This window comes from Callospermophilus lateralis, chromosome 11 (genome assembly GCF_048772815.1).
Source record: "Callospermophilus lateralis isolate mCalLat2 chromosome 11, mCalLat2.hap1, whole genome shotgun sequence".
Classification (NCBI taxonomy): Eukaryota; Metazoa; Chordata; class Mammalia; order Rodentia; family Sciuridae; genus Callospermophilus; species Callospermophilus lateralis.
This window is the reverse complement of record NC_135315.1, coordinates 44,197,604-44,212,924: the sequence shown is the minus strand read 5'-3', so window position 1 is coordinate 44,212,924 and position 15,321 is coordinate 44,197,604. Positions and strand designations below refer to the sequence as shown.

Here is a 15,321-nt window from a genome sequence, read left to right as displayed (position 1 = left end):
TTTTTTTTAATTTTAAACATCAGAAATTTATTGGTTGCTCAAAACATTACATTGATCTTGACATATCATATATCATACATTTGTTTCAAATGGGGTATGAATTCTTATTATTCCCACGTGTACAGATTGCAGGATCACATTGATTATACAGCCACGTTTATACATACTGCCAAACTAGTGTCTGTTGTATTCTGCTGCCCTTCCTATCCCCTTCCTATCCCCCGCCTTCCCTCCCCTCCCCTCCCCTCCCTCTACCCCATCTAAGGGAGTATAATTAATATGGAGGAATAAATTACTTACTTGCCTTCCATCCTGCCCAACATTTGTCTGACCTCTTACAACTGTTCGAATATTGTCATCCAGTCTCCTAGCAAAAAAAGTTAAAGGATATAAATTATTCAAAAATCTCTACTTTAGGTGAACTATAAGAAAAAATTTGGTAATTTATCCATCAGCTTCTACAAATTGCACCTACTTATCCAGAACATCAAATAAGAGTGAATGAAATAAAAACGAGGACTTGAACGAAGGGGCAGCAACAACAGTGCAAAGCCAACCCCAGCGTAGACTGATGAGTTTTTTGTTTAAAAACATGGCAATTTTTAGACCAGGCACAGTGGTGCGTATCTATAATGCCAGTGACACAGGAGGCTGAGGCAGGGGAATTACAAGTTCAAGGCCAGCCCTCAGTAACTTAGAAAGACCCTGAGGACTTAGCCAGAGCCTGTCTCAAAATAAAAACATTTAAAAAAAAAAAAATGGCTTGGGATGTGGCTCAGTGGTTAAGTACCCCTGGGTTCAATCGCTGGTACCAAAAAAAAAAAAAAAGTCTTTTACTTTTCAGAGCTGCTTGAAAGAACCAATAAAACCTTTTTATTTTTCATGGAATAAATCAGGAATGATAAAGTTGCAGTAGCTCTATAGGAAGAAGCCAGAAAAATACAAATTACCATACACAAAATCCTTTCTTCGGTGACCTTAAAAGAGTCAAGGAGCCAAGGTGATATGTGAAATCTGTGCTTACCCTATGTACCCCATCATGCAATGTGTATGAGAGAGATTGATGGCTTCCTGCTCCTCTTTCCTTTGCAGTTCAACAGGCTGAGGCAGAAGGATCTCAAGTTCAAAGCCAGCCTCAGCAACTTAGTGAGGCACTAAGCAACTCAGTGAGACCCTGTCTCTAAATAAAATACAAAAAAGGGCTGAGGATGTGGCTCAGTAGTTGAGTGCAATCCTGGGCACAAAAAAAAGAAGAAGAAGAAAAAGAAAGAAAATACCTAGTCCATAAGTGATCTTTGAATTACCAGGGAATTTTCATTTTCCATGCAAACCCTGGACAACTTAGTGGTCTCTACTAGAATGTTACTGCTGAAGCCCAACAAAACAATAGGAAGCTCTTTGTGTTTCCTAAAATATGGATGCAATAACACACATATGGGGCAGAGACCTGCACACAAATACCAAAGGTCGTAGAGAAAAATTTCATATCCTGGGTTCAAGATGAACCCTTTCCCCCAATAGTTGAAAACAGTCACAAAAACCAAACTATATTTAAGGCAATGAAATCAATCTACTTATACAATGAGCAGACATTTATCAAGTACCTGCCATGTGTAAACCCAGACACAGATAAGCCAGAACAAGATTATTGAGCAGGAAGGACACCTAATGACCACCCTGAGCAATCACATATTGGGTTAATCACAATGTTTAATCCTGTGCCACCACCCAGATCAAGCAGATCTGACATTATTAGCTAGTAGGCAACCAACATGTGTATCACATGTAAGCCTAGGTTCATATCTCACCCTTGGGAATACAGAAAAAGGAAAACCCACTAGAGAAATAAAACCATTAAAAACAGTCAGGAGCTGTGATGCATATTTGTAATTCCAGCAACTCGGGGGCTGAGGCAGGAGGATCACAAGTTCAATGCCAGCCTGGGAACTTAGAAAGACCCTGTCTCAAGATTTTAAAAAAATTTTTATAAAGGGCCAGGGTATAGCTCAGTGGTGAACCAGAGTGCCCCTGGGTTCAAACCCCAGTACTACAAATAAATAGATAAATAAATAATAAAACATTTAAATAAGAAATTTTATAATTAACTTTTATTATTAACTATTATGCTTTTTTTTAAAGCAAACTCTGTTATAGCTTCCTTAATTTTTTATGAATAATTCAAGACTGGCTAAGAATGAGTTGTTGTTTTTTTTTTTTTTTTTAATGTGTGTGTGTGTGTGTGTGTGTGTGTGTGTGTGTAGTGCTGGGGATTGAACCCAGGGCCTTGTACAGATGAGGCAAGCACTCTATCAACTGAGCAATATCCCCAGTCCAAGAATGGGGTTTTCGGAGCTGGGGATGTGGCTCAAGCAGTAGCGCGCTCACCTGGCATGTGTGCGGCCCGGGTTCGATCCTCAGCACCACATACAAACAAAGATGTTGTGTCCGCTGAAAACTAAAAAATAAATATTAAAATTCTCTCTCTCTTTAAAAAAAAAAAAAAAGAATGGGGTTTTCATGGACATTCAGATAAAACAAAAAACATTATTTTTTTTAATTTGAAATTTCAGTCCTCTCAAAGAAAAGTATACTTTTGGAATGTAATTAACTAAATTAATAACATACTTTTCATTAATTGACAATTGTATGATGTTACTTACCTTATTTTCAGTCTAATTTTGTTCACAACTTCATCTATATTTGCCAGAGACTAAAATAAAGAAGAAAAGAGTGTCCAGCTGTTATTTCACTTCCTGGAATTCCTATTTCACAGGGAAATGATGAGCTATAACATCTACTTATAAAAAGTTAATCTCACAGTATGATACCATTTTTACTTTTTTTAAAAAATAAGGGGCTGGGGTGTAGCTCAGTGTACATTTGCCTAGCATATGCAAGGTCCTGGGTTCAATCCCCAGTACTGAAAAAGAAAAGCAAAGCAAAGCAGAACTTGCCAACCACTGCCAAATCTAGCCCAGAAAGTATTTTTTGTAAATTAAGTTTCACTGGAACATAGCCATGTCCATTCACTTACATACTGTAGCTGCTTGTGATCTGCAATGGAGGAGTTGGAAAGTTCTGACAGATACTGCCTTGCTCACAAAGTCTAAAATATTTACTATCTGAAGTCTAAAATATTTACTATCTGAACCTTTAATAGAAAGTTGGATAATCCCTAGCATATAAGATTGTAACAAATTCATATAATACAGAAAAGAAAATAAATTATAACTATTACAACACACAATAACATGGACAAAATCTTACTAACATAATATTGAAGGGGGAGGAGCCAAAACCAAGAGTATATACTGAATGATTACATTTATTCAATTAAAAAAAGAAAACATGTTAGAAGCCAAAATAGTGATTATCTTAGAGGGGGCTAGTGACTGTGAGGAAGCAAGAAAGGCCTTTGAAGATATTTTATTAAATGTTTTCTTTAAAAAAAACCCAAACTTCCTTAAGTTATACATGGACATAATACCTTTATTTTATTTATTTATTTTTATCTGGTGCTGGGGATGGAATCCAGTGCCTCACAGGTGCTAGGTAAGCATTCTACCACTGAGCCACACCCCCAGCCCCTAAATGCTTTATTTCTTGATCTGGGTGGCGATATTCCTTCTGTAAAATGCGTCACTATTCACTTAAGATTTGTACCCTCCTCTATATCATGTTACACTTCAACAAATAAATAAATTTATTTTTTAAGCTTAATGAAGAGCCATTAGAAAAAAATCTGGAAGGGCACACACTAGCTGTTGTAACATACTAGAGCAGCTGTAATCTCTGAAATCTGCATTAATAGTTTTAATATATAAAAAGAAGGGATATTTAATTTTTCTTCTTTTTGCTTATGAGTATTTTTGATTACTCTATATTGACAGGTACTGCTACAGTGATTATAATAAAGCTTTTAAGATTATGACAAAAGGACCATTTCTGACTTTGAGATAAAAACAATGTGAAGAAATAACGCCCTCTAGTGGAAAAAAGAAGGTACAATTTTATAGTACCATTTTAACTCCAAAGTTTTAAAAACTTTATAAACCCTCAACAGATATTTTACCTCAGAAGGAATTGGAGGTAGTGCAGGAATTGTGCTTATAAATTGCTCCTGGCTACCTCTTCTGGCTGTAGGAGGCCCAGAGGCTTCCAGGAGCAGTTCTGGTAAGAGAAATAGGTCCCAAATGTTTGAGATGTAAGACTGGACTATTCACATCTTGTCACTGCTCTGACTGAGCCAACCATTACTCAGAATTTTCAGAACTCCAAAAACAGACTGAGGTAAGGATGAACCTCAGAAAAAAGAAGTCTCTTTAACTGAGAAATCCAGTTCAACTGGTTTCAATCCTATTCTGTTAAATCTGTCAATTCAAAAATGGATTGGGTATGATTTCCATCACCATCACAGATATAAACAGCAGCCAAGTTGTCACAGGACCTGGGGTTTAGCCTACCTCCACCACTGCTACTAACTTGCTTCAGGGAAAAAGAAATCTCTCTTAAGTTTCTATTTCATCATATGCAAAATGGGCCTAACAGTTCCTGGCCTATCTCTGCTAAAGCCCATTCTTTCAAAAGAAATATTTCTGTGGTACTTTAAAATCTATTTTTAAAATTTTTTTGTAGTTGTAGATGAATAGCATACCTTTATTTTATTTATTTTTAATGTAGTGCTGAAGATCGAACCCAGTGCCTCACACACGTTAGACAAGCGCTCTGCCACTGAGCTACAGTCCTAGCCCCCCAAAAAATATTTTAAAAATATTAATATTTGGGAAATATGGGTGAAGGGAAGCCAAGAATTCTCTGTACTACTCTTATACCTTGTCTGAAAATGGAAAGTCCTACCAAAATTGTATAATTTGTATACATATATGATTTAAATTATGAACATCAAAATATTTGCAAGCTAGGGCTGGGATTGTGGCTCAGTGATAAGAGCGTTCGCCCGGCATATGTGAGGCCCTGGGTTCAATCCTCAGCAACACATAATGATAAATAAAGGTACTGTGTCCATCTACAACTAAAAATATATATTTTTTAATTTTGCAAGATATTTAAAATTGTTAAAACATGTACATGACCAAAAATTCAGATAGTAAAAGAGGGTTCATAATGAGATGCAAGGCTTCCAAACTTACCCTGTGCTGTACGACCCCCCCAGTTCTCTTTCTCAGAGGCAGTGGCTCTGAGCCAGTTTCTTTTCTACTTTCTCAGACCTAGTCTGTGTTAAAAGCACATCCATGTGCTCGCTTTGGCAGCACATATACTAAAATTGGAATGATACAGATAAGATTAGCATGGCCCCTGTGCAAGGATGACACGCAAATTCGTGAAGCGTTCCATATTTAAAAAAAAAAAGCACATCCATAAAGCGTACTGTACCATGCTTTTTCATTTAACAATATAACTTGGAGGTCATTCCATATCAGTAAATACTATTAGTGGTACTGGAACCATTTCCTAAATTTAATAATCCTTGGACCTGAAGCTCTTAGTCAAGCCATAGCAACTTTTCTAAGAATAATAATGAAAAATATTTATGTAGTCAATTGTTCAACTGCATTACAATAGTGAAGACCTGGAGACAACCTAAAGACTATTCTTAGAAGAAAAGTTAAATAAATTAGGCCAAATTATCTGATGAACTTTTATGCCACCCCTGGAGACACTAGTCAAGGAGATTATAAAACAAAGTAGACTGCTTTGGGATACTGTACTAAGAAGGGGAAAACATGTCTAAAATACCAGGCACTCCATGAATATAATCACTAAAAGAATAGAAGCTGGGCAGAGTAACAGACATCTGTAATCCTAGTGACAAGGGAGGCTGAGGGAGGAGAATTCCAAATTCAAGGCCAGCCTCAGCAACTTAGTGACACCCTGTGTCAAAATTAAAAAAGGGGGCTAGAGGATGTAGCTCAGTGGTAAAGTGCCCTTAGGTTCAAAACCCTCCCCCTCAAAAAAACTAGAAAGAAACATCCTGAAACTGACTGTTAGATGGACCCATGGATAACCACTTTCATATTTAATTTTTCCAGATTGATTGATTTATTGATTCATTCATTCATTCATTTTCTTTGTACTGGGGTAGAACTCAGGGGCACTTCACCACTAAGTACATTCCTAGTCTTTTTATTTTTACAATAGGGTCTCATTAAGTTGTTGAGGGTCTGACTAAATTTCTGAAGCTGGCCTTGAACTTGCAATCCTTCTGCCTTAGCTGCCAGAGGTGCTGGGATCACAGGCATGTATGCTGTACCCAGCCAAATTTTCCAGATTTTTCTACTACAGAAGTAAAAGGGAAAAGGTGCTACCACTTGATTTGGGTTTATTATGCAACACTGCTCTAGACACTACAGAAAGTATTTCCCTTAATCCTCTCAATCTAATGAGATCCTGTCTTAAAAAAAAAAAAAAAGTGCTAGGATATAGCTCAGTGGTAAAGCATCCCTGGATTCAATTCCCCGGTAGAAAGAAAGAAAAAAAGGAAGGAAAGAAGGAAGATAGATTGATTTGGAAAATATGCTCTGAATGGAGAGATGCTCTAAGATGGAGGAGATGACATGAGATTCAGTAAGTTTGTCTGATTCTAAGGTCTCTGCTCTTTCTTACTCTATAATGCTACCTCTTGTGCAATGGGTCTTGACCTACTTTTTCTGTACCCCCAAATACCTGACAGATATGAGACACTTCCTCCCATCATTTCAGTACCTCCTTATGGTAGGAATCCTTCTGGAGTCGGGGGGAAACCAGTAGGAATCCAGACTGGCTTCCCTTGATGAAGGTGATATAACTTCTATGAGAATCACTCATCTGGTTTAGTTTTAATGAGGTTGTACAGTTTTAATTGTATAAGATTTTTAATGTTTGAATTATTGAAAAGTATTCACTGATTTTAATGACAATCCATGCTGATTACAGAAAATGCAGAACAAGAAATATAACCCTGTTTTCTCAAGCGTATAGCTACTATTAGTATTTTTGTATATTGCGTTTTATTCTTCTATGAAAATATATGGATTTTTAAAAAATAAACTGAGCAGATGTGGTGGCACATGCCTGTAATCCCAGCTACTCAGAAGGCTAAGGCAGGAGAATCAGAAGTTCAAAACCAGCCTAGGCAATTTAGTGAGACCCTGTTTCAAAATAAAAATTAAAATGGCTGGGAATATAGTTCAGTTATAGAGTGCCACTGGGTTCAATTTCCAACATCACAAAATGACAACAAAAACAAACAAACAAAAAATTTGGGACAAGTAATTAGATACCTTGGGTTTTTTTCACTTAAAAATATTAGATTCAGGGCTGGGGATGTGGCTCAAGCGGTAGCGCGCTCACCTGACATGTGTGCGGCCCAGGTTCGATCCTCAGCACCACATACAAACAAAGATGTTGTGCCCGCCGATAACTAAAAAATAAATATTAAAATTCTCTCTCTCTACCTCTCTCTTTAAAAAAAAAATATTAGATTCAGAACACTCTGGGAGTTACTAAAAGTTATTTTAAATAGCTCCTTGTAACTCGTTTTTTCAAAGTTCTAATTATATTAGTTTTTCTCTTTCTTTTCTTTTTTGAGACTCAGTTCTTTTATGGGTCTCACTACATTACCCAGGTGGATCTTGAACTCCTGGACTCAAGCAATCCTCCTACTCAACCTCCCATGAATGCTGAAAATATGCTAGTTTTTCATAAATTTAATTTAATTTTCTCTTAATTAAACCAACAATATGATGGATGATTATCTTCAGTTTACTGCTAGGAGACTAAAAAGGTTTTCCAGATCATTCCCAGATACTCTTTAGAATCATATAGGGAACTCTGTTAAGTACAGGTTGAACTTCCCCTTGACCCAAACCTAGTGAAATAGAGACATCCAAGGACCAATCCACACTCCAGCCTCCAGGCAAGCACTTGCCACTCAACAGATCCCCTTCCTTGGAGTGATACTAAATCTACTGTTCACATACTAACATTTTTTAAAACAATTTAAACTCATAGTTAACAAGCACACACTGTAGGTCCATGAAGTATATAAGTGGCTTTTCCCAAATTTAGCAGTAGTTTTAAAAAAGTGACATGTTAGGCTGCTACTTTCTGTTACTTTTTCATTAAGGTCCATGGGCATCTGGGTTGGTAGATGAACTGTTAAATATAATTCTGGGACCAGGGAAATAAAGGCAACCCTGTGTCATATGCTTTGAGTTACCCTAAGAAATGTCACTATACATTATCATGCACACGGAGGCCTAATTGGATAAGACATATAACTGAATCTGTGGAGCAACAAATGTCAAATGTCTTGTGCTACCTTTAGCAGTTAAAAAAAAAAATACATGCACAATCATTTCAGGAAGAGGTAAGAACCCATGTAATTTTCAAATCTAACACTTTGTTCAGATAGCCTTCTTGATAAGGTAGGATAAGTGAAACATTTATGTGGCTAAAATTGTTATCCTGATGCCAATTGTTACCAAATGGATATCTCTAGCTAATTCCTAAAATTCCTGTTTCACAGAAAATGTTGAGCTAGAAAGATTATTTGTGAAATCTCCAAAAAGACAATCACACAATATATTATTTTTAAAACTTTATTTTAAAAAATTATGTCCATTAGAAAGTTTGGTGCAGTTAGAAGAATAACTTCTAATAATCCAGAGCACAATAGGATAATTAACAATTAACTGCATATTTCAGAACAGTATTAAGAGGATTTTGAATGTTCCCAACACAAAGAAATGACAAACGTCTGAGGTAACAGATACACAATCACCCTGATCTAATCACTACACATTGTATACATGTATTTAAATGTCACACTGCACCCCATAAATATGTACAATCACTAGGTATCAAATAAAAATAGAGCATTTTAAGAAAAACAGAACAGCAAACACATAAACAATTCAAAAAGAGAAAATTCAAAAGAATGTATGTCAAGATATTAACAATGATGGGGATTATGCATTCCATACTCAAACATACAACTACATATTTCCACCTTGATGACCCAAATGTGTTCAAAACTGAGCTCATGACATGTTCTCTTCTGACTCTACTTAAAACTGAAACCTGTTCTCTTTCTCTCAATACTGGGTAAAGGTGCCAACACCTACTCAGTCTATTAGGCTATAAATCAACGTCAAAATCCTTAGAGTTGCCTATAATGCTCAGTTAAAATGCCATTTCCTCAGGGAAAGCTTTTTTGTATTCTTCAGGCAGCTTTCACCATATTTAGTGGGCTTCCTTCATGGCACTTTTAAACTGAGTGCTCTTTATCACTCCTTGCCCTGGTATTCTCTCTGAATAATGAGAACAATAACTATGTGGAGAATATATCATTGTTAAGTGCTTACAACAGCACATGGTACACAGTAAATACCCAATAAATGTTAACCATTATTATAGTTGTAGCAGAAGTTAGGACTCTTTTAAGAGCAAGTAACAATAATAATGATACAAACAAGTCACTGCAACTTCATAATTCACTCATAATCTGCAAATAGTATAATTATTAGGAGAGACTATAAATTCCATGTTGGTAAGGACCACAGCTGTCTTGCTCACTCTTGCTCTCTACATTTTTTCCTTCTTAGAAGGGTAGGCAGAGTAGATATTTTTAAAATGAATTTTAGATTCTATATGAGCCTCGACTTTCATCCCTTTAGGCAACAAACTATGTCACTTCTGTCTCCTGAGTAGTTCTCAAGTCCTGTTCTCTCCATCCCATCACCTTCACTCAGGCTCTCAGTGCCACTCTCAAGGGACCCACTGCATCAGCCTCCTAATTGGTCTTCCTGCCTCCAATGTTTAGAATGACCTTCTTTCCCTTGTATTCCCAGAAGATTTACTTGGCTGTTCTCTCTGCCAAAACAATGTTCTGACAGACTGCCACAAGCCTGGCTCCTTCATATTTATCAGGTCTCTGCTTGAATGGAACTGCCTCAGGGAAGCTTCCCTTTAAGCTCTCTTGATCTTCCTTTATCCAAAGGACCCCTACCCAAGCCTTCATGCTCTATCACTGCGCCACCTGCTTTTCATCAGATCATTAATCACACTTGATAATTTCTTTCTTTTTTTTTTTTGAGATGAGGATCTCACTATATTGCCTAGGCTGGTCCCAAACGCCTGGATTCAACAGCATTGAAATCTGCTCGATCTAAAGGATCCTGGCTTGGAAATACCTATATAAAAACAGGAGGTTATAAATTAAAACATCACGTTGGACACCTTAATGCTGGTTGAAGCCATCCTCCTGCCTCAGTCTCCTAAGTAGCTGGGACTACAGGCATGCCACCACACCCAGCTGTAATTTCTTATTTATTTATTTATCCATTTATTTCTTGTCTTCTTCCCCACAGTAAACTCCATGAGACCAGGAATTAACCTATCATGTTTACCATTTCTCCCCAGTTTCTAGAACAGTGCCTGGCACTTCTTAGTCACTTAATAAATGGTAGCTGACTTTTGACTACTGAATGAATAAACAAATCCCTCAAGATGTGGCAGAGGGTTGCCTGAGGTTTTAATTTCCCTAGGAAGAATTATGCTTTCCCTGCATACCTCTTACAGCATTCAACATTGTCTCCCCCTACTTAATCATGGACACCTCAGGGCAAGGACTGGGTTTTATTCATCTTTATAGTCCCAGCACCTGGGAAAGTGACCAACAACACATGACAGGTGACTACTGAATAACTGCAGAATGAATGAGTGAAAACCTAAGAAAAACTCCAGCTGCTCTTCTACCAGCTCTGCTGCTTCTAATTCTGGTCTATTATAAGAAAAACCCAACCACCTAGGCAAATCAGCCAACAAAACGACATAAAACAGAAAGTGTAAAAATTTACATTTTGAAATAGAAGTGGAAGCTGCTTTATGACTCAGGGCTTATCCTGCCTGCCTCACTGCTACTTTTCCCTACCATGTTATAAAAATTCTTTCTACTTATTCAAATACAACACGAAATTGAACTAGGAAGTGGGGGGGGGGGTTGTCCCTACAACCAAAGGGTACAATTTCTAATAATATGCTTCTAAACAACGAATTCTACTCTAACACAATTGGTCACAGAAGAATTCAATTTGAATTTAACTCTCACTTGTTTATTAAGGGCCCTAAGATTACACAGTATAACAGACCAATCACAATCCTCCAGATGAGCCAGGAACCATTGAAATGAAGGAAACCTAAAACTTTATACTTACTTGTTCCGTTGGGAACAGGGTATTGATATATTCAACAGCATTGAAATCTGCTCGATCTAAAGGATCCTGGCTTGGAAACACCTATATAAAAAACAGGAGGTTATATATTAAAACATCATATTGGACACCATAAATACATACAACATTTGTCAATTAAAAAGAAAATAAATTCCAAGATAGAGGGGATTAAAAATAACTGTTATCTTTCTACCTTGTTTTAAATATTCGTTCTTTCCTATTAATTGATAAGTTCTCTAGAGATAAAAGGAAAAAAAAAACTTTTTCATTTTAAAATGCTTTACATGCAACAAATACTCAATAAATTATCTATTAAGGAAATAGACAGGGCTGGGGGTTGTGGTTTAGTGGCAGAGCACTTGCCTTGCATGTGTGAGGCACTGGGTTCGATTCTCAGCACCACATTAAAAAAAAAGTTGTTATGTCCATCTCCAACTGAAATATTTCTTTAAAAAAAGGAAATAGACATGTAATACAATGTCTATTAAATAAATCTTTAAGGGCTGTAGCTCAGCAGTAGCACATTTGCCTGGCATGTGTGAGGCACTGGGTTCGATTCTCAGCACTGCATATAAAAGGTCTATCTACAACTAAAATATATATATTCTTTAATTTTCAACATCTGTAGTTTAACATTTTGAAATAATGAACATAATATGCAAATGTGAAAAGTTCCACAGATATCAATGAAATGTCAACTCAGCAAGCATTAGTAAACCAGCTGATGACATGGTTATTATTAAGAAATCCTTAATAGGGCTGGGGATGTGGCTCAAGCGGTAGCGCGCTCGCCTGGCATGCGTGCGGCCCGGGTTCGATCCTCAGCACCACATACAGACAAAAATGTTGTGTCCGCCAAATACTGAAAAAATAAAATGTTAAAAAAAAAAAAAAAAGAAATCCTTAATAATAGACTTAGGTTCCATGTCTCAATCATGTCTCTACAGCAGAATTCACTATGCATTGAAGGATTGTGTTGCTGGGGAATGAACCCAGAGCCTCACCCATGCTAGGCAAGCACTCTACCACTGAGCTACTCTCCCTGGCCAATTTTTATGCTTCAGTGTTAAGGACTGCCAGCATTCAGGTTCATAGAAGAAAGCAAGAAACCATCTGAGAAATACAGCTAACTCCTTTCAAAAGTCACAAATTGAATAATATGTAACAAGGGGGATTATAAAAAGGAGTCAAATGATCTCCTGCTTACTGGATTTTACCAGTTCAAGACAGTTTTAATGCTGGGAAGCAACTTCTTCAGAGAAGAAGCTTTCCAAAGAAATATAGTGTCAAAGTATCAAAATGTCTCCTAAGATAGGTCAAAGACAATTTCAGAAGAGTTTAGGGCTTTTACCATGTAAAAGAGAAGCAGAGGGCTGGGGTTGTGGATCAGTGGGAGAGCGCTTGCCTCTAATGAGTGAAGCACTGGGTTCCATCCTCTGCACCACATAAAAAGTATTAAAATAAAGGTATTGTGTCCATCTACAAATATATATATATATATATATATATATATATATATATATATATATATATATATATATATATATTTTTTTTTTTTTTTTTTAATTAAAATAGAAGCAGAGGTGAGGCAGATGACAGGGGAAAAAAGAGAGAGAGAGAGAGATTCTACAATGTTTAACATTGTAGGGCACAGTGGCCCGCATCAGTAATCCAAGCAACTCAGGAGGCTGAGGCAAAAGGATCACAAGTTGGAGGTCAACCCAGGCAACCTAACAAGACCCTATCTCAAAATAAAAAAGAAAAAGGGCTAGGGGCATATCTCAGCGGTGAAGTGCCCCTCGATTCAATTGCCAGTACAAAAAAAAACATTTTAATGCTTAACATTTCCATTTCTCTAATATACATTTATGGCAGAGATATATCGTATGCACGATTTATACAACCTCAATTATATACCCTTACCAGAGGGAGTGTGGGGAACTAGGCCTGCCATGAGTGTATGCCCCATTATGAGAATGATATTTCCTCAAGTGGCCTCAGTCTCTGCATTCCTCTCACTGTTCCTGGTTGTTATCCTTGGTTTTAATGTGTTTTCATATAACAAAGCTCTTAAACCAAGTCAACTTTTTCATCCAGTGATAACAGCAAATAAGAGATTGGCTCCAGGGGCTGGGGATGTGGCTCAAGCGGTAGCGCACTCGCCTGGCATGCTTGCGGCCCGGGTTGGAACCTCAGCACCACATACAAACAAAGATGTTGTGTCCGCCAAGAACTAAGATAAATAATTTTAAAAGATTCTCTCTCTCTCTTTCTCTCATCTCTCTCTCTTTAAAAAAAAAAAAGAAAAGAGAGAGATTGGCTCCAATGCTGAAGAAGTAAACTAACAACACTAGACTTATTGAAGAGATGCTTATACATTTTACTTCAAGGACAACTTAAGGAATTGCAAGGATAACATATGGATACGTGAATTTTCACTTTATGCATGACTTTGGAGTTTAATACCTGGGTAAAGTGGGATTCCATCATCAACCCTTCCTAACTTCTCATGTATCACTACACTTTAAAAGTATGCTATTGTTGGGCTGGGGTTGTGGCTCAGTGGTACAGTGCTTCCTAGCACATGCGAGACCCTGGGTTCCACCCTCAGCACCACATAAAAATAAATAAATAAAATAAAGGTATATTTTTTAAAAAAAGTATGCTACTGCATAATTGTTTGCAAAATTTTACTCAAAACCTCAGACCACTGAAGTAAGAAAAAAATCCTAAATTCATCTTAACATCAAGATGTCTGCTTACTAGATAAACATAATACTAAAATTCAAACATATTATTTTAAAATAGCAAAAATGTGATCTTCTGAAACTCTGGTCAAACAACAACTGATTGTGTTCTGCTTCATTTATTAGAGCCCAACAAATCCAAGAGCAACAGAAATGTATGTCATCTACTAAGAAAAAGAGCTGGATGGTGGAGCACTGTGGCCTGAACAGAAAAAAGTTTTGTCCAATGGTCTGGTATCATCAGGATGTACCAAATGTGGTTGGCATGAGCAATCCATACACTCCTAGATAAACACACATCCAAAAGTCTATAATACAAAAACATTATTTAATACAATGGCGGATCCATGGTATGAATGGTCAATGTTAATTATTAGTAGAAGTAATGTTTTACTTAGAAAAACTTCCCAGTAGTTGTTAAATGAGGCATAACCCTTCTTAAATAATACCTCCATGACAATTCCTTTAAGGGAGGTTTTCTCCCTTTATAGGAGAGAAACACTGTACAAAGGCCTAAATCACTACTTCTGATATCATCACTCATAAAATTTTAATAACCTTGAAACGAGAATTTAGTCAACTAAAGAGTTGCTGCAAAGAAGAGAGGCCTCCTGGGAGTATTCCCCAATGTAACCAAACTGGAGGAATTTTTAACCTTTTAGGGAAAGCAAAGGGTCATTTTTGGACCCATTTTTTTGTCCCAATTCTGAGCCACTCTAGAGGCTAGTGATAAATGAGAGGGTCTGTACTAAGCTGGTAAATGAATGAAGCAACATAATCCCCAGAATATGAGGTTGCACTCACAGAGTCCCTTTTTCTAGGTGCATCCTTCAGGGGGTTCTTTTGCCCAAACCCACCAAGACGCCCAGCCTCCAAAGACAATCAAGGCCTACGGAGGACGCTTCCCTTCCCCTGATTCAGAAACCCGCGGCCATCTCTGCTTCCCCTGCCCACGCCCACCTTTCAATCCAGCCTCCTCGCGCCCCACCACACCCGCTCAATTCCCACCTTCCAAAACTGTGACACCCCCCACGCTCCGCTCCCGATGGGGCGGAACGCTCACCTGCTCGATGGCTAGCTGCACCTCAGGCGTGAGCTGCAGCACGGCTTCCAGTTCCTCCACGAACTCCAGTTCCTCTTCCTCCATCATTCCGCCTCTCAGCACCCTTCTGAACCCCGTCCCCAACCCCCCTCAGACCTCTAGCGGACGCCCAGGTCCCAGAAGAGCAACCCTCCAGTTGCAGCACTCTAACAACCCACTGCTCTGTCAGCCGGCGGGCACTTCCGGGAAGCCGGGCACTTCCGGGATCCAAGGCACTCTGGGATAGCGGAGGACTGAC

The 15,321-nt window shown here is 37.8% G+C and overlaps 1 protein-coding gene and 1 non-coding gene across 2 annotated transcripts in view; one reads left to right on the top strand and one right to left on the bottom strand.

The window, feature by feature from the left end:
• The window catches only part of Vps53 (VPS53 subunit of GARP complex), a 151,799-nt gene extending 136,575 nt beyond the window's left edge, over nucleotides 1-15,224 (bottom strand). The window contains exons 1-4 of the mRNA XM_076869888.1: nucleotides 15,045-15,224; nucleotides 11,217-11,297; nucleotides 2,661-2,710; nucleotides 301-367 (exon numbers count right to left, since the gene is read on the bottom strand). Coding sequence (XP_076726003.1) covers nucleotides 301-367; nucleotides 2,661-2,710; nucleotides 11,217-11,297; nucleotides 15,045-15,131 — 285 coding nt within the window. The 5' untranslated portion in view covers nucleotides 15,132-15,224. The remainder of the gene's footprint in view (nucleotides 1-300; nucleotides 368-2,660; nucleotides 2,711-11,216; nucleotides 11,298-15,044) is intronic.
• On the top strand, nucleotides 5,255-5,361 carry LOC143411012 (U6 spliceosomal RNA). The gene has a single exon (XR_013092744.1). It is a non-coding gene; the product is annotated as a U6 spliceosomal RNA (small nuclear RNA).
• Nucleotides 15,225-15,321: the final 97 nt, after the last annotated feature.